Consider the following 18,130-nt stretch of genomic DNA (forward strand, 5'->3'; position numbering starts at 1 on the left):
TTCTAGTGACTGGGTGTGGCACAACCTGTTCTCAAAAGACAAGATTCACCTGATTGCTTTGAGCCCAGTGCAGCAGAGAGATGGTGGAGGGCTTCAGGAGAGGACAGTCCACAGCAGAATGTGTGTGTGTTTCATGGAAAACACAATTCCATTTGTAAAGAGACTTTTCTTCTACATAGTCGAGCATGAGCTTGGTTTGACAGCTGTAAGCAAAGTATATCTGTCAGTTCCACATGACTGATTCTCAGAAATCTTTTCCAATTCTCCTTGCTAAAATTATCCAATGTAAAATCCTGGCCCTGCTGAAAGCTGGTCTGAATTTTTGCCTAAATCAGTAGAGACACGGTTTCATCCAGGTGCCTCAGAAAACTAAGAGTAATTTCGCCATGATTTTGCATCACAAAATGGTGCTAAAAACAACCAATGCTAACTGGGCACAGAGTTATCCTCACCTGTGCATTAAACCAAAAGATTTTCAATCAAATCTATTAGAATCCTATGATTACAGGGTTTTAGATAAGTTTCTGTCAAAGAGCTTTTTCAGACATGTTTTGTAGGAAGTGTCCTCTGATGCTTTTCTGAGTAGTAGTACAGGCTCTAAATTGCTTGTAGGTAAGAGCCAGCTCTAAAAAAACCGGGCTTAATAACAAAAAAAGGTGTTATTGCAAACATGTCTTTGGTCATATCTGAGCTATTACTGTGAAAGCAAGGAAATTAATGTCACTTGTAGCATTGGGAAGGCAACAAAAGCATCCTGTAGGTAGTGAGGGAATGTGGGAACATGGCATGGATGTGTAGTTAGGGGAAGAGAACACCGTTCTTTTGCAGGGCTCAGGGCAGAAACAACCAGGGGAAATTTAATGGGCTGCAGTATTTACCCCAGAAGATGTAATGGCTTTATGCTATAAGAGGCTGCAAATCTCAGAAAAGTGACCTCATGTCTTTTAATTGCACTCCCTCACCCCCATCCTTCAGCCTTGATCCGTTTTATCTTCCTAATATTTTTTTTTCCCAAATCTTTAGCTACAAGCCCTCATTTGCAGACATACATCTCCCCTGGGTTTATGTTCATTGTGCTGCAGGCAATTTTTTTCCTAGAAAATGTGGGAGTCTAGGCAAGTAGGTAGAGTAGATAATTCAAGGTTAATGACTAATCCAGACCATAGAAAGACCAAATGATGAACTGAATCTCCAAAAGATATCTCAAGATTGCTCCAGGGGCCTTCCAGATGAATGTTGCCAAAGCAGATTAGAGGAAGAGCTCCCAATTCCTCAGAAGAGATACTGAGAGGTCAGAGGTTGAGGAAGACTCAGAAGACAAAGATTTAGAGGAGCCCTCTCAGATTGCATGTCCTGCCCATCCCAGCTTTTTGAAGCTTTTAAAAATCACACGCTTCTGGGCATATTTTAGCTAGAAAGACAGCCACTGACTAGGGTAAAATCTTTGCTTAAAAGCTCATCACTTTCTTCCTGAATCTAACCACCAGCAAGGATCACTCAGCTCTTGAATCTTCTGTAGAGGTAAGATTACAAAAAATAATACCTGGGATAAAGCCATCCCTGTGGTTGTGAGAAATATGAGTGTGTTTGTCACGTAAATCAGTGCTTGTTGGCAAAATGAGAGGCTCTCCTGGGACCCCAGCTGGAGAATTCTCATGGTCCCAAGAAGATAGGTTATAACCTGGGAGGAAAAGACCAAACTGAAAAGAACTCTGGTGTCAAGCAATCCCTAAGATCAGTTTACAGGCTTAAAGTGTAACTGTAAGCCAAATGCTTTATATGGTATACACAGGGCTTAGTGTACAGCAGTTAATTGGCTTAGTCAATAATACAGAGCCAGCCTGGGGTTTGGAGTTAGAACACTGGAGTTATTTTTGACATTGTCATAAGAAAAATACCTACCCTTTCTTTAAAAAAATCACCCTCTAAGTAGGTCTTGTTGTTAAACTCAGGTGTGTTCAGAAGGTGTAATGACAGTGTAGAGACAAAAATCTACCTGGGGTGCAACTTAATAGTTACCAGCATGTGATACCATTTACAAATCACATTTTTCTCTCCTGTGTGTATATTACTTGCAGATAGTAATTCTGCTAATATCTTACTGCAAATTCCTTCCAAAAATTTGAAACTGGCAAAAATTTTATTCTTCAATCACTTTATCCATAAATCCATTGTCTTGCCACTCTGGTTGTGAACATTGTTGAAACATTGTTACAGTTCCTGCGTGTTACAGGCACTGAAACAATATTTTCAGCTGCCTGTGAAGGAGAATATGGGGGAACTGTGGGGGTTCACGGCACTGCCAGGACAGTATGTGGGACTCACCTTTACTTGTTTGCCAGATTGTTTTTACAAGCCATTGATTCAAGCATAGATTTCACTAAGAGGATGAAGTTTAGTGGTCAAAGTGATCATCTCCTTGGTGCTTTTGAAAATAACCTACTTTACATATTAGTATTGTTCAAACATTTAATGTCACAAGTCTCCTGGATGTAAAAGTAAAACCACCATTTTAAAATAGCCTTTAATTTCTAAGTATTTTGACTGTCACAAGGCGGGGCAGAGTGGGCTGTGAGGTTTCAGAGATCCCTTACAGCATTGCCTCACCTGATTTGTAACCACAGGGTTGGAATCAGGAGTGGATGTGATGGATGGTGGCTGAAGCTGACCTCTCCAAGGAAAAAGCTGGAGATTGTTTTCACCACAGGCACATCTTTGTATTGGTACCCTGGGTTTGAGCTTGTTCCCTGTGCAATCTTTCTTCTCATGATGATAATACTTGTTTTTTCTGTGCTGATTTTCTAGTTACGCTCTTGTCATGCCTGTAGTGGTACTGACTAGAGACCAGCAAACAAGGTGGAAATCAGGTGATTTCTTCCCTCCACAAGAGCAACAATCAAAAAAAATAGAAAGGAATTTTCCTTCCTAAAAGGAAAGCCATAACCTTTCTTCTTAAGGCATCTTGGAAGTAGCTGGCATGCTGTGTGCTGCCCATCCTAGATGCAGGCTCACGGGCAGCTTCTGCCAAGAATGTATTTTTATCTTTCTCCTTTGCTTTCAGCCCCTTTCTCTTTTTTCTTTTGCCAGTAGCTGTAGATCACAGTGAGAGCACAGTGCTGAAGTGAATATTAGCTGAGTGGAGCCTGGACAGAACCCTTTCCCAGCCTTGTGACTAACATTCAGCTCATAAAGCACAGTCATTTCATCCCTTCAGGCCTTTGTCAAAGGGTTCCTTCCCCCAGGTGGATAATTCCCTCATGTTTGCTCCAACAGGGCAGAGCCCAGCTGATACCAAGGGGGCCTGGTTATTAATTTTAGTGAACACTGATTTCTGCACTTTAGGGCTATTTTTGTCAGTCTTTCAGCCCTAGTATTCAATTTCCCAGCTGACATTTTCCCATTCCATATGAGAAATACCGAGCCCTAGGCTGCAGAGATGCACCAGAACTGCAGTCTGGAGAAACAGGTTTGGTGTTGCACCAGCTGTTTTAGCCAACAGAAATTCACAGATGTGTCAGTCAACTGCTTTAATGCACAGGAACATTTGAGCAGGGCCCTGTTCCACAAAAGACAGGCAGCCAGTCTGCCCAGTCCTGCTCAAACCAAATGGCTTCTGCCTTCAATGTCAGTGCAGTCATCAGTGCTGTCATGCCAGTCACGGAATTTACAAATAAATTCATGACAATTGCAGCAGGTGAAGATGTTTCTACAAATGGTGCTGAACTGATTTTCCTCCCTTCAGGAACGGGAAGATGGGAAACAGTTGTTTAATTCATTTCAGAGAAGTAACACACAACAGCTTCAAAAGAAATGTGGTGAATAAGTTGCTCTATCTAGACTACAGGAGCCTTCAGCAGAATGAAATAGTATTTCTCAGCAGACCTGTTTTTGGGAAGTCTTGTTTGGGCCACTTACCATAATAGACATCACAGGACTGGGTGACAAGTAAGAGATTCATGGTGTAATGGTGTAGGGATACTAATCTGGATGACAGTCCTGAATAACAGGCTAGAAGGTCAATTGCTTGGTGAGAAAGGCATGAGAACCTTCTGGTGCTCAATGGCTGCACAGTTATTGCTCCAGTCCCTCACTCCATCCAGGAATGCCTGTAATTACAGAGAACATGCTCCTCACTGACAGATTGCAGGAAGCTAAAGATCAATGTTGCTTTTCTTTTAGAAAAAAACATCCTTCCCTCCATCCCTCCTCCTTCAGATCCTTCTTAGACACTTTATTCACTGTCCTGTAGCTGCGCTCTGGTGCTTCCAACACTTGCTGGAGTCAGTGGAGCTGGAATGCAGAGAGGGGAGGATGCCTCCTTTGCCTTGCAAGGAATGGTCTTGCAGGATGGTCTGCAGAAAAGACTGGCTTTATCTGAGGGAAAAAAGCAGCCCCACTGCAGAGAGTGGGGTTAAAGGGAGTGATGCAGAGTTTGGGGTTTTGCCTGGCGTGGAGTCAGGAGGGAATATTCACTTGCATACTGACAGCTCCTGGTGTACGCACTTCAGCTCCCAGAGGGGATCAGTGACAACAGCACAGCACCATCAAAGCACCCACAAATCCAGGAAGAGCTGCCCATTTCTCACTGGTTTTAAGCGAAGCATAATATTTTATTCAATTGCTATTTTATAATTGCTATTAATATTTTATACAGTTTGTTAACATTTATCCTCTGGCTCCTTCCCAGGTGGGTGACTGGTCACTGGAGCCCCTGCTCTGCCACTTGTGAGAAGGGTGTACAGCACCGGGAGGTCACTTGTGTTTATCAGCTGCAGAATGGCACCTATGTCAACACCAGGGATCTCTACTGCCTGGGCAACAAACCAGCCACGGTGCAGAGCTGTGAGGGACGGGACTGCCTGTCCATCTGGGAAGCATCAGAGTGGTCAAAGGTAGGAACTTCACTCCAGAAAGGAGCCAGACTCCTCAGAACTCCAGATACACTGGACTTAATCCGTGGTTCTCATGCTCAGCATCCTCAGAGCACTGGACTGCTGGGCAGGACTCTCATCTGTTGAGATGAGCAGTGAGGAGCTGAGATTTGGTTTCCAGACCAGATGAGTCAGTAAGGCAGGGTGCTCTAGTGACTGTATCTTTCTATCTGAAAACTCTGACCAAGAAGGAAAAACTTTTCATTGACCTGAGGCCAGAAGTGCAGTAACACAGGGCTTCTGGCTCCATTTAAATGTGGTATGAGAAATACCAGGCTTATCAGGCGTCTGCATGTTACAGAGAATGTACAGCCTTTGGGTCCTATCCAGCCTTCTTTTGTGTAATTCCAGGAACAAGAAAAAGCTGCCTGTATTTTGTATAAAAGGTGCATCTCAGAGTAGTTGCAGAGTTAAGAATTTTTTCCCAAGTGTTATGAATGCATTTCTGATGTAAATAATGGGAGATTGAGCCAGTTACCCTGTGTTTCGTTTAGCAGCAGAGTGATCTGGGAGTGTGCCTGCAGTTCAAGACCAGGACTCAGTACAGGGCAGCTTTGTACCCTGTAACATTCCTTACAGGATGCTCATGTTCACTTTGATATTGTATTTGCTGGGCTACCTGAGTGATGAGCTCCTTTCACTCTGGGTGCAGGGTTGGAGCTCTACCAGCCTCATTCCAGCCTGGCTGTCTTGCAACAACCCTTCCTGTGGGAAGGATTCCTCATTATTCACCTTTATTTGGAACAGGGAGCTCCTGTTTAAAACATTGTCAAAGTGATTTTGCTAAATATTATTGGTTGAAATGTGCTTAAAAGTCACAGAAGCTCAGGATAGAAGGGATCCTGAGGAAAACTGTCTTCTCACAAACACAATGGGATTTCATTGTGCACCTCCTGGACAGGAAGTCTTAGTTTGGCAAGAGAGGTGATGGTTAAGTGAGAGCAGTGTTCCCTTTCAGTGGGGTGCTGGATCCATTCACTGGTGCATGAGATTCGTGATTTTTCTGAGTTCTTTTGTTACAAAAGATGTGCAGAAACACACCAAGGTTTTAGTAAGTTGTCTGATAGGTCTTTTGTGTGTTGTAGACATTCCCCTTTCAGATGATGCCCTCTTTATTTCTTATAGCTAAACCAGCTGAACTGTTTATAGCTGAGATTAGGGTGCAATTCCTGCCTGGTTTACATGTGGATTTTTCACTTGAGTCTTTTGTTAACAATCGCAGGTACTTCTGTCTCCCTTTTATGGAACAGAGTAAGTCAAATTACAGATCAGTGGAAATCTTTCATATCTATGACAATGTAACTCCTTTGCAAATACATAGCATTTTTAGATAATGTTTTTAATAGCTGGTTTGCTTTTCCTTAAATACATTTATTTACTTTTGTTGGGTCTGTAACTGTGCACTTGCACTTTTAAAATTGTTATTCTGGCCCATTTCTGCTGTTATGAAGCACAATTAACTCCAGGACACGTTTGATGCTCTGCCAGTGTGACCCCTTCTCACACCTAGGACTTTCTTCAGTGGTAATCACTTTATTCCTTAGCATTTTAATCTGATATTGAGGAATAAGTATCACTGTAATGGGATCATTTAATAAATCAATTTTCTGATCTATTTTTTTTTTAACTTCTTGCTTATACAGCACTGTTGACCACACTGATGTCTGGTCCCTGGTCAAAAATGTGTGTTTTCACAGCAAATTCCAATGCAATCTTCATTGTGGAAAAAATTAAGTTCCCTTTGTATTGCCAAACACTTGAGATTGTTTTGGACAAAGTACTGCTCAACCCATTTTTAATGATAAAAATAGAGACTGTCAGGAGAAGGTGAATATGTCTACTGTTAGAGAACTGGAGTGGAAAAAAATATGGATTTTCTTCAGATAAAGGAGTTGTGTCTTATTTGCAAAGCTGTGTTGCTGCTTTGCAAAGCCTCATGAGATCTGACAAATTAATTTAATAAAATAAGACTTAATGATCTCGAGTGGACACACAGAAACTGTGTATATTAATTTGTGGACTCTCTGTAAAATCTGTGTATTAAGAAATTCTTCATGAAAACAGATGACTTGAGGAAAGGAAAAAAAACCTCTTAAAGAGGGTGATTTATATGTGACCACCAAAGATCTGTTGGAAACCTTCTTGCTCATGCTGTTTTGTCTAGGAAAGTATATGCAGTATTAATCTGTGAATGACTTTAAGGCTGTGGGAAGAACAAACAGTTGGTGTTTTTCCCAGACTTGCTTGTAAAACCCACCTAGAGATTTCTCCTACTGTGAAAAATACTCCCACTTCAGCTTGATTTACTTTGAGTAAATTGGACCATTCCAAAGATTTTTATATATTGATCTTTGTAGTTTGAGATGCACAAGCACAGCCCTGAGGAGTCCACCCTGGGGCCTGAGGAAAGTGATCCGTAATTTGGGAAAGTCTACCCAATCTAGGGCAAATTCATGGCTTAAGGTAACATTTAGGGAGCTCCAGCCTGGGATCTCTGGCAAGCCTTGTGCTCTGAGCAGTCCAGCAAAGCCTTTTGTGGAATTTTGCAAATCTGGGAAGAATTCATCCCCCTGTCTTAGCAGAACTATAGATTGTGCTCCTTACAAAGATGTTACATCCGTAAGGGGGTCACATCGTGAGCGGCACACAGTAAATTAAGCGGAAGGTTTCCCAGATTTTCAAGAAGTCACTTTGTAGTGCTGTGAAGTATTTAAAGGCATGTCTGTTTGCTTGCCAGCTCATAAACGCTTGTCATTCATGTCCTTAACAAGGCCAGCAGGTCAGAACTGCCTGGATTGTGTTTTTAAGACTGTTAGACAGGCATGCTGAGATTTGTCCATTTGATGTAATTTATATCAAGCTGACGCTTGTTTCCAGCATAGACCCCCTGGATGGAGAAGCTTCTTGGAACATGTTCAAAAGACCTCACAGAATATCTCATATCTTCACTATTTATTCAGTGTCAAATCAACTGTCTTTTCCCCGCTGGCCCCCTGAAGGGGAGAACTTGACATGCCAGAGGAGGTTAGTTTTTATCTCAGCTGGTACATAGATCATTTTTCCACCCACCTGTCCCCAATGGCTCTGCAAGACAGTTTCTCACTCTTAACCACTGCAGTGGCATGAGAATGAGGAGCAGGCAGAGTGGCTGTGCTCAGGAGTGGTGACAAGGACTCAGGTGGCTGTGACAACAGGTGCTCTACTACCAAACTGATCATTGAAAACAAAAATTTGGGTTCAGTTCATGCAAGTGTCCTTTTCCCATGTCGTACAGCCAATAAAATCAAGACAAATTCTTCATTAAACAAGAATTTCCAACCATTGGCAAGGATAACAAATGAGTGACCAGATATCCCTGCTCCTTAGATGCTAATTCCATAGAGCCCAGGTCCAAAAACGTTTGTGGATAATTTGTGCTTACTCACTAAACGTTTTTTGGAGTTTTTCAGAATTAAGATAGCAATGGCAAATCAAAATCTGAACACGTGCATGTTTCACATGAGAACCTGTGAGAATTGTGACTTTGCCATGATATACACAAACTGTACTACAGAAATGTGTTTATAACAGTGGTCTCGTGCTGCTGTGATTTAAAATCACATTTAACACCACCATTTATCACCCTTGATGTGTCCCTTGATACATCAAGGGATGTGGCAGTTCTGAGTAGTGAATCTCAGTGTGTCCTTCAGTATGAGTGAGGAGCTCTTCAAAGATTTAGTGGCACCAAGTCTAGCAAAAAGCCAGCTGACATTTTCCAGAGAAGATTGATTTTCAGAATTGCCATTTTTCATAAGTATTTCACAAGCAGTCATCATACTTTTCAAATTACTCATTTATGAGTGGCTTAGATTTTTGTGATAAAATCTTATGGATTATCATTTTCCTCAGTGTTCATAACCCCAGCTTTTCATCTGAGCTGTGTTACCAACATAAAAGCTATCATTTCTAAGCACCATGTAACAAAAACCAAACCCCTGTTTTTTTCAGTGCTCAGCAGACTGTGGCAGGGGAATTCAGAAAAGAACAGTGACATGCACAAACTCCCAAGGCAAATGTGATGCAGCCACCAGGCCAAGAGAAGAGGAAGAGTGTGAGGATCACACAGGCTGTTACGAGTGGAAAACAGGAGACTGGTCCAAGGTAACAGCAAACACTTCGTGCTTTTCCTTTCTGAGAGCAAAGATGTTCAGTGTGCTGATCTCCCATGTGCTGTCTGCATTAATTGGCAGTTTAAATATTTAGGAAGCAAAGGTTTAACTGGTTTTCAGGGTAGACTGGGACCTACACACATAGTCCAGTCCTAGACTCATTCCAACCAGCTGAAGTGAAAGAAAGGCTTGAGTTTAAAGGCAGAGCCAAAACCATCAGTCCCTTCCTCAGGGCTGGAGCTTACCTTCACTTAGGCTTGTCTTAACTTTGTTTCTCTGGTGATGTCAGTGGAATTAATTCCTGAATGCAGTGGATTAAACCAGGGCAGAGTCTGCTCTGTATTTGCCTTCTGATCTTAAGAGTAATACAAGGTTTTGCTTGGGAAGGAGGCCTGGCAGTGTGAGAAACTCAGCCCTTGCCAGTGTTGTTCAGAAAGCACCCTTTACATTACTGACTTTGTGTTTGCATAAAGGACTAACATTTCCCAGCAATATTCCAGTTTGGTTTTATCTTATCTTTCTAACTATGCTGTTCTTTAAACAGAAAACCTACTTTTTGTTCTGGAACGTACAGCATGTGCAGAAACCACTGGGATACAGTAGTTGCACTTTGCTTTCTAAAAACCCGAACTCGAGCAAGCAAAATCCAGTGGAGCAGAGACCCAGGATGGGCAAATTGGCTTACCTGTGATTGCTTTTTTTTCTTAGGAATTACAATTATGTATATACTCTGTCACAGACACATGAATTTAATGGTGTCAGTGCTGGAGAATGCAGGAAAAACCTGCCACATACAGAGTGGCTGTATTTATGCTGAGCCAGGAATTTATGTCACAAGATGTTTACAGTATTGAACATTATTTTATTCATAACCTGGCACTCAGAATCCATGCAAGCTGGCCAAAACAAACAGTCCCTATGTGTTAACAGGTGAAATAACTTTATTTATTTGTTTATTTACTTACCTATTTATTTGTGGAACACTAAAACATTTTGGCATTCAAACAGACCAGGATTCTCTTGATAGGGAGGAATATGAAATAATTGTGTGTTCACCGATTACATGGATTGAAAGTTCAGTGTTGTGTGAACATTTCCAATCTGATAAAGATGTTGGCTCATTGCTGGGAGGGCTGCAACCTTACATGGGTCACAGTAAACAGTGGTGTTTGATGGGTTTAATGTCTGCATGTCAGCAGGGCAGGATCAGTGCAAAATCACTTGTTATTTGTGAGTCTTAACTCAGGATCAGGATCATCCCTGTGCAGGAGGGCACAAAAGCTTGTGCGCTGCATATGTGGCCTGCTTCTGTCTGCAGGGAGCTTGTGCCAGTGCTCTGCTTCCCAGGAATTTCGCCCTGTGTGAGTCCAGCAGGATGTTCTTGGACTTAGATTTGGCTTGTAATGAGCATTTAAAATTCTAGACATATTGGTTAATTCTGACCGGATACTTAGGTCACACAATTAGATTCTTACTCTCTGAGTAGAGGGGTAGAGATTTCTAGAAAAGGGTAGGTACAATTCTTAGAAGAAAATGTATTGTTTCAGAAACCCAGATAGCTGAAATGTTTGGTGTGGAATTCAGTTCTTCTCAAATCCTGAGTGAAGGATTTTCATCATGAGGATCCAGAAGCTTTAATACAGGGCTTGGACTTAAGAGGGGAGCATTTACAGCTATCAGCAACTCTGGCATAAAACAGTTCCTCCATTAAGGAGAAACACAAAGTCTGTAGCCATTAGATTATAGAGAACTCTTTGAAATTCATCCTTCCAGGGCAAAATTCCACTGTAAAACATTTATTCTCAGCCCTGTAAAAGTCACTGTGAGAGATCTTTGTGCTGACTAAGATGGAAACTTTTCCTGTTAATACAAATTGATCTCAGAACAAGCAACAACTTTGTGCAATTAATATGTTGTGCATTTGTTGCTTATTGCTGAGAACCATCAGGGAAGCACGATTTAACTAACAGTGGTAATTATCACAGATTAAAATAATGGGCTTTGATGCTTTATGTGCAAACAGCTTGCCTGGTGACTTGGCCTCTGATCCTTAATTTCACAAACCAAGATCCTCTTTGAAGATGCCGGGAAGTCATGTAAGAGGGAGGGAAAAACCTCATTTGAAAAGTCAGGTCCAGATACAACTTGTAAATAGAGCAGGCTGTTTGGGTGGTATGACAGAGTGTTATTTTTGTGTTAGCAGTGGCAGTATTTGTAGAATACATGGACTCTGTGCATGAGGAGATGGATCAGCTCCCTAAGGAGCTCCCAGCAGTAAAATCTGCACATCTACCCCAGACAAATTGTGGTTTTAAGTTCTCAGCTCCCACGTAGAAGAGGTGAGGGCTGGAGACGAGGCCATGCTGATCTGAGACCTGCACCCACCAGCCAAACCTCGTCCACTGGCCTTAGCAACAGCTCTGTAGCCATTATCCATGCTTGAAAGAAGAGGGATTTTATCCCATTTTCTGTCAGGTTTTTTGCAACTGGTCCTTGCTGTGTCCTGTAGCTGTGGAAAGCATTTGGACCTAATTGAGCAGATTCAGCAACGCAGTCCTGGCTGTCATGTTTGTATATTCTTAATATATTTGCAGCATGTTTCAAGTGTTGCACAAGGAACTGATAGATCCAATTCACTTTGCAAACACATAAGGCCAGGTTTGTAGTTATTTTAAATGGCTCTGAGTTTGCCTTTGTTAGCCCAGTGCTTGGGACTAACAGACTGTACTGGAATTCTAAAGACAGAGAGTTGTTCTGTTACTACACCTCTCTTATTGCTGCTACTAAACTTGCAGCTTCTCTGCACTGCTGCCACTTCTCTTTTAAACTCATTATCTTAAAGGGAAGTAATTATTATTTTTAGCATTTAACTCAGCATTGGTGTTACAAGTTTTATAACTAAACTGTTCCTGGCTTCAGTCTTCAAACCTAATAGAAACGTGAATTGCACAATGCAAGACCCACTGAAGGTGTTAACCTGAAATAATTATTTTATTTTTGCCTGGATTCTTCAGAATTGCAATTCATTATATCATGCATTTTTGTACATGATGCAATATACAAAAGGGAGTCCAAGCCATCTCCCATTCAGTTATTTTCTTCCAAGAGGAAATTCCACATCCAGTTTGCATTCACTTAAAGAAACAAACATCTCATACACTCGTTCTACTTTGAAATAATTCCTCCTTGTTTGAAATCTGAACTGTTAAATGTTCTAGCACTGGAAGCATTTTTACATTTTTGTTGTACTTGTGCTGGTCAGAGGAACAAACACAGGTTGCTCAGTTTCCCAGCACTTGCCTCAGACTCCCAGACTGCTGCAAATGTGCCTCTTGATGCTTTAGCAAGACAGTAGTACATTCTTTCATGGTGAATTATATTTTTGCTGACAAACTTTACGTCGAGGATTGCATTCCTGCAAGAACAGAGCATGTCTTTATGTATGTGAATCTCTGGGGAGCTGAGCAGGACACACAGCCCAGCTCCACACCATTCCCTGCTCCAGGCTGCACTGGAAGGAGCAGCTGCAGGACTTGGACTTGGTGTTGGAGTCACTGGAAACGTGTCCCAGATGTTGTGGGGAGCTGGAGGTGTTGGTGAGTTGTGGTGGTGACACAGAAATTGTGCTTGAAGGTGAGCAGCACCAGGGGCTGATTTTTAGCCCCACGAGGCTGCCCCCTGACCTCAGATCTCTCCTCTTCTGCTCCAGCAGTGATGTAGCAGGAAAAGATGGCCAAAGGGAGACCTTATTGCTCTCCACAACCACCTCAAAGCAGGTTTTGTTGAGGTGAGGGTTAGGCTCTTCTCCCAGACAACCAGAGATAGCACAAGGGAGGTTCAGGTTGGATATTAGGAAAATATTCATCACTGAAAGAGTGGCTAAACATTGGAACAGGCTCCCCACTGGAAGTGGCAGAGTCACCATCCCTGGAAGTGCTCAGAAACCAAGCAGATGTGGCATTCAGTGCTAGGGTTTAGTGGGCAAGGTGGTGTTTGGTCAAAGGTTGGACTTGACCTTGGAGGTTCTTTAATTCTGTACGGGCCAATGCTTTATTTTCTGAGTTCCTTTCCTCCAGTTGTCCTGTGGACTCTTCTGAGGTATAATTGAGGAGGCAAGGTTTTATAGCAGGAGCAATTCTCCACAAGATTTTTATGGATTTTTCTTTATTTCCAGTTTTACTTAATTGTTTCTCTATTTCACATGCCTCAAATTCTGTCCTGACTAAAGTTCTGTATTTGGAGCCAATAGCACAGAATGGTTCAGGGCTCCCAGTTTCATTTTTTTGACTATTCTCCATTTCACTGGTGTATCAAGAAAGGTGGAATTACAAGCCAGACACACAAGCTCCATCGTTAGCTCTGACTTTCACAAGGGGCATTTTCAGCTCCGTGGGTGGAAGTTTAAATATGCAATATCTGTCCCTCAGGCAACAATTTAGCTCATTAACCTATTATATTACCTAGCCCAATGAAAAGATTTGTAGAAGAAGAAAGACGCATAGAGGCCTTGTGGCATGTTGGCTTTGCCATATTTTTTTCTTTGCAGTTACAGTAGGTGCTCTGTAAATGCTAAGGCCTGTATTAATCTCAGATAACCCAGTGTAAATCCAGGGTAACTGTCTTTCATTCTTCCCTACAACCCACTGGTCACGGGCCAAGGATCTCACTCAGCACACTGGGTCAGGTATCAGTCTCTCTTACATGAGGGTAAACCCAGATTTATTCAGGCACTTGAGTTAATGCAGGTTTATGCTAATGCCATGCAGAGCAGGATCTGACCTGGTGAGCTGTGCAGAGTCTTTGGGTCTTGGATAAGAACCATCACAGATTTGTGCTCTCAGGAGAAAGCAAATCTATGACACGTCAAGCTGGGCTTCAGCTAGCAGAGAAAGTAGAGGAAAAATCTATTTCTACCACTTCACATCTTGTATAACCACCTGGCACACAACTTTCACTGGATTCAGAGAGATTGTACACTCCAGAAACTGGAAAGCACTAGTAAGGATCAGCTTGGCAAAGTGTAAAGTTAAACAATATTCCTGTTGCCAAATAGTGTCAATAGTGATAATAGTATCTGAAAAATCACCCATAAGCACCTGCCCTCCCTGGGCATCGAGAGCTGCCAATTCCTTTACAGAAGTTGCTGAGCCTGTGAAATGCTGGAGATGCGTTTTCATCCCAGGAGGACATTAACAGTAGGAAGAGAAAAGAAGAATCTAATTTCCTGTAAGAAAAATACTGGCTTTGTGCCAGACATTGAGGTGCTTCACACTGAAGATCAGCAGTCATTCATCACAGTGGGTGGTAACAAGGATTTGTAATTGCAAATTAATTGTTTTGGCAGGATTACAGGAGGTCTTATTCTCTGAGAGATAAACCCCCAGCCTTGCAGTGCAGCAAAAAACATGCTGGGTTTTGAGGCTTTTTTTCCAAAAATACTCTACAATCTCCTAGTGCCAGGAAGGCATATTTTCCAAGTTCCAAATGATTGGGAACATCAACAAAATCCTCTATGTGCCTCACTTTTAATGATTAATTCATATTACATAATAAGAAGAGTAAATCAACGACAGCTGTGGTTTGAGAGGTGTATTCAAAGCTGTTATAAATATAGAAGCAAAACTGCCCTTTGTTCTAACATTCATTACAAATTCATGGCTTGACCCGACATCTGTTTATGATAAGATATGGACAACTTGGTTATTCTTCATAAAGGTCAGAACTAAGTTCATCTTCTACCTCAGAGAAAATAACTTTTCTTGTTGGATTGAGAGAAAACTCGGCAGGAGGGGTGGCAGCTTAAAATTGCAGTGGCATGTCAGAGCTGACAGACCCTTCCCTGCCACTGAACAACTTCGTGATTTATGGCTGCTCACGTGTCTTCAGCAGCACTGGAAGGTTGTCCACAGGCCTCACTGATACACATCAGTTGTTCTCCAGAAGGTGATGGAGCTGAGTGGGACAGGAGAGGATCCAACAAGCTTTGGTAGTCAAATTCCTTGCTTCTGTGGTCCTAGACAAGGTCAGGAGCCAGAGCATCTGTCCTAAACCTAAGTCCTGCCCCATGGACTGCTCTGAGTTGTGGTTCCCTGTGGTTTGTGGCTCTGGCACACGATCACTGATCGTGCAAACCAGAGCCTTTCTTGCCAACAGCTAAATCTCAAAACACTCCTCCCTACAGGAGATGAGATCAAATGCCCCAAAATTGGTTTTACCAGCCAGGGACACTGTTGAATTTGAACGGGGCTGGTTCAGTAAGGTGAATCCCACCCTTTTGCTTTTTGTCTGTCCCCACATCTGTGGAATGTCTTCAGCTGAGGGCAGAGGTGGAAATGTTTCATAATGGCACTAAAACAAGGTCGAGCCTGTGCCTAGGCTTGGGCTAAGAACCAGCCCCAGTGGATGCAGCTCTAGCTGGGAACTGGGCATAGAAAGGGAAGAGATGCTGACTGTCCCTCCCCTGGGCAAGCAGGCTCCAGAAACCAAGTCCTGTTTGTGCCTTTCAAACTGCTGCTTGTTTGCACAATAAATTGCACAGCTCATCTCTGCTGGAGTTTCTGGGAACATTCATGGTACAAATTACTATGAAGGTTCTGTAGTAAAGGAGAATGTGCTGCAAAAAGATCAGATTAATCACTGTTTTGTTTGATGTGGAGCATGCTCTGCCACACTGTCTCATATTCCAATACAGCCTCCAGTGATCCTATTAACTGGAAGACTAACTTCTCTTTTTTGATATTTTTATTTAAAAGTCTGGTCCATTAACTGCAATTTTTTTTGATGGAGAGTTAAAGCTTTCCACCAAGACCAGTAGATTGGAAATGAAATTACATTGTGATTTTTTTACTCTTGTTTTTTAAAGGGAAAAAGAAGAAGGAGTGAAAGACAAGCCTGTTCAAGCACTGGCATTCATTTTTTCTGAGTTACTCTGAGATGTTACAGTGTCCAGGATCATGTTTTTGAAAATAGTAGTAATTCACCATTTAAACTGTGTAGTACCTGTCTGAAGATTTTCCTCTTGAATACAGCACACAGTATGTACTGCTAGCAGGGACTGCTGTAATTTTGCAGTCTTTTAATAACCTGTTGAAATTTTTAATAACCTTTTAAAATTTATAATGACTACCAAGGCATTAAGGTGACAATCTCCCAGAACACCTTTAAGGAGCAATGAGTACCAGTCTGACTGAGTTTGCAAAGAGATCAAACAGTGTTAGCCAGCATCACACATGTCAGAGCTGGGTAGTTCCATGTCTAGAAAATGCTCAAAGAGGACTGAAAGAGAGATGAGCAGCCTCTTGCTGAAATTAAAAAATCCCAAAGGAGTCCTTAGTTTAATTACTTTCTTTAATAAATTGCATTGGGGGAGCATTGATCATTAACTGATGAATAACTAATGGTAACTAGTTTTCAGTGGGGCTTCAGTTCCCAGGATATTCTCTCAGGACTCAGGGTGGGAATAGAGCTCACATGAGCTCTGAGAGCCTGGCTCAGCACGAGCAGCTCACAGTGCTGTAGGAGCAGGGCAGATTCTCCAGCATCCAGCCTGACCTGAGTTCTGTGATCCCATAGCTGTCCATTACTACTGAGTCTATTTAAAATTACCTTGATTATGCCTTTTGCATTCGCTGTTTTTCACCATCAGGTCCTTGCAGATTCCTGGTGGAATAAGCTCTGGAGTATTTCCACTTTCTGCCACAGGTCCAAACACAGCCCAAGTGCAGTAGGTGACCTGCTAGAAAATGGTCCCCTGTGGGCAGCACTGTATCACCTCACAGCTCTGCTTGAGCCTCTTGTTGAAACAGTTTGAAACCTCATGAGAAGTAAATTCTGCCTGATTGGAATATTGGATTAAATGGCATTTTCTCATCAGCATCCACCTGGGCTCCACTGTACAAATACTTTAGGGGCACTGTCATTACCCAGAATATTCATGTGTTCAGCCTTTAATCTGTGAACTCTCTGTACACAATGGAACTTTTCAGAATAGCAAAGCCAAGCTTAATTATGCCCTGAGAAATGCTGGATGTGCTGGTCAGGTCTTGTTCCTTGGGGTCGTGCAGTTTGAAAGTACAGCTGTAGGCAGTTTGCAAAAATTGCTTCTCTTTCCCTGCTAAGATACTGTCACATCAGCCACGAGCATTTGCTGCTATAATTTATTGTTTCTTCCCATACTGAGTCAGAAGGGTATGCATTTTTTTCTTCTTGGCTAAATTAAACAAATCAGTCATTTCACAAAAGTTTCCAAATGAAAGATTGTTGTAAGCAAGACCAGATAAGTTCTTTTACAGATCTGGGGTTCAAAAAGAAGAAGAAAAAAAAAAAGAAAGAAAGAAAAGAAAATAACAAGGAAGCTTGAAGAACAGCTTACAGTTTGCTTTGGGCTAATTAGATCTTATCAGTAAAAAGACAGATATTTCTTTCTTTAGCATGATGCCATGGTGAAAGTTGACCTGGTGTTTATGAAAGTGTATTGCATGCTGCTTTTTAGCTAGAACTATGGGGTTTAAAATAGTGATCCTCATAAAAAGCCTGATGTGAAGGTGTGTGGAGCACTGGCTTTCAGAGCACACATATGTGTGCTATTAAGGTCCCGGGAAGGGAGCAATTACAGGACCTTTGTCATTCATCTCAGATGCTGTGTTAGAATGTTTTTAATAGGAACTTGTCTTGCTTTCTTTCTGACTTTCATAGAGGCAAGAAATAAGATCCCTGAGGGGAAAAACACTCTACCCTAACGCCTTGAATACTTGAACTCTGAAGTCAGTAAAGCATGACTCTATCTCTCAATATTGGAGCTTTAGCTGTGGTGTTATCCTTGGCTCCAGCAGCTTCCAGCAAACTGGGGACAAACCAGTATCTTTAAACATCAGATGACTGCAGATTGATGAATAAAGAGAAAACCCCATCTTGCCTGCAGCTTAGTTATGACAGTCATCTAGAACTGGATCTCCCTCTGACAGATCAGCCCTCTCCATAGCGGAGTGCACTCAGGATTGGATGGAGGGATGCTGTGACCTCCTGGTTCTGCTGGAAAAAGTCTCTTAC

At 42.1% G+C, this 18,130-nt stretch overlaps 1 protein-coding gene across 2 annotated transcripts in view; it reads left to right on the plus strand.

The window, feature by feature from the left end:
- Positions 1–18,130, plus strand: part of ADAMTS17 (ADAM metallopeptidase with thrombospondin type 1 motif 17) — a 154,695-nt gene that overhangs the window by 128,798 nt on the left and 7,767 nt on the right. For both annotated transcript variants that reach the window (XM_088063372.1, XM_088063373.1), the window contains 2 exons: positions 4,688–4,892; positions 8,922–9,074. In XM_088063372.1, the coding sequence (XP_087919498.1) occupies positions 4,688–4,892; positions 8,922–9,074 (358 nt within the window). The remainder of the gene's footprint in view (positions 1–4,687; positions 4,893–8,921; positions 9,075–18,130) is intronic.

This window comes from Pseudopodoces humilis, chromosome 16, assembly GCF_049639895.1.
Source record: "Pseudopodoces humilis isolate 2021_Gansu_Grassland_sample_001 chromosome 16, ASM4963989v1, whole genome shotgun sequence".
In the NCBI taxonomy this organism is placed as follows: domain Eukaryota; kingdom Metazoa; phylum Chordata; class Aves; order Passeriformes; family Paridae; genus Pseudopodoces; species Pseudopodoces humilis.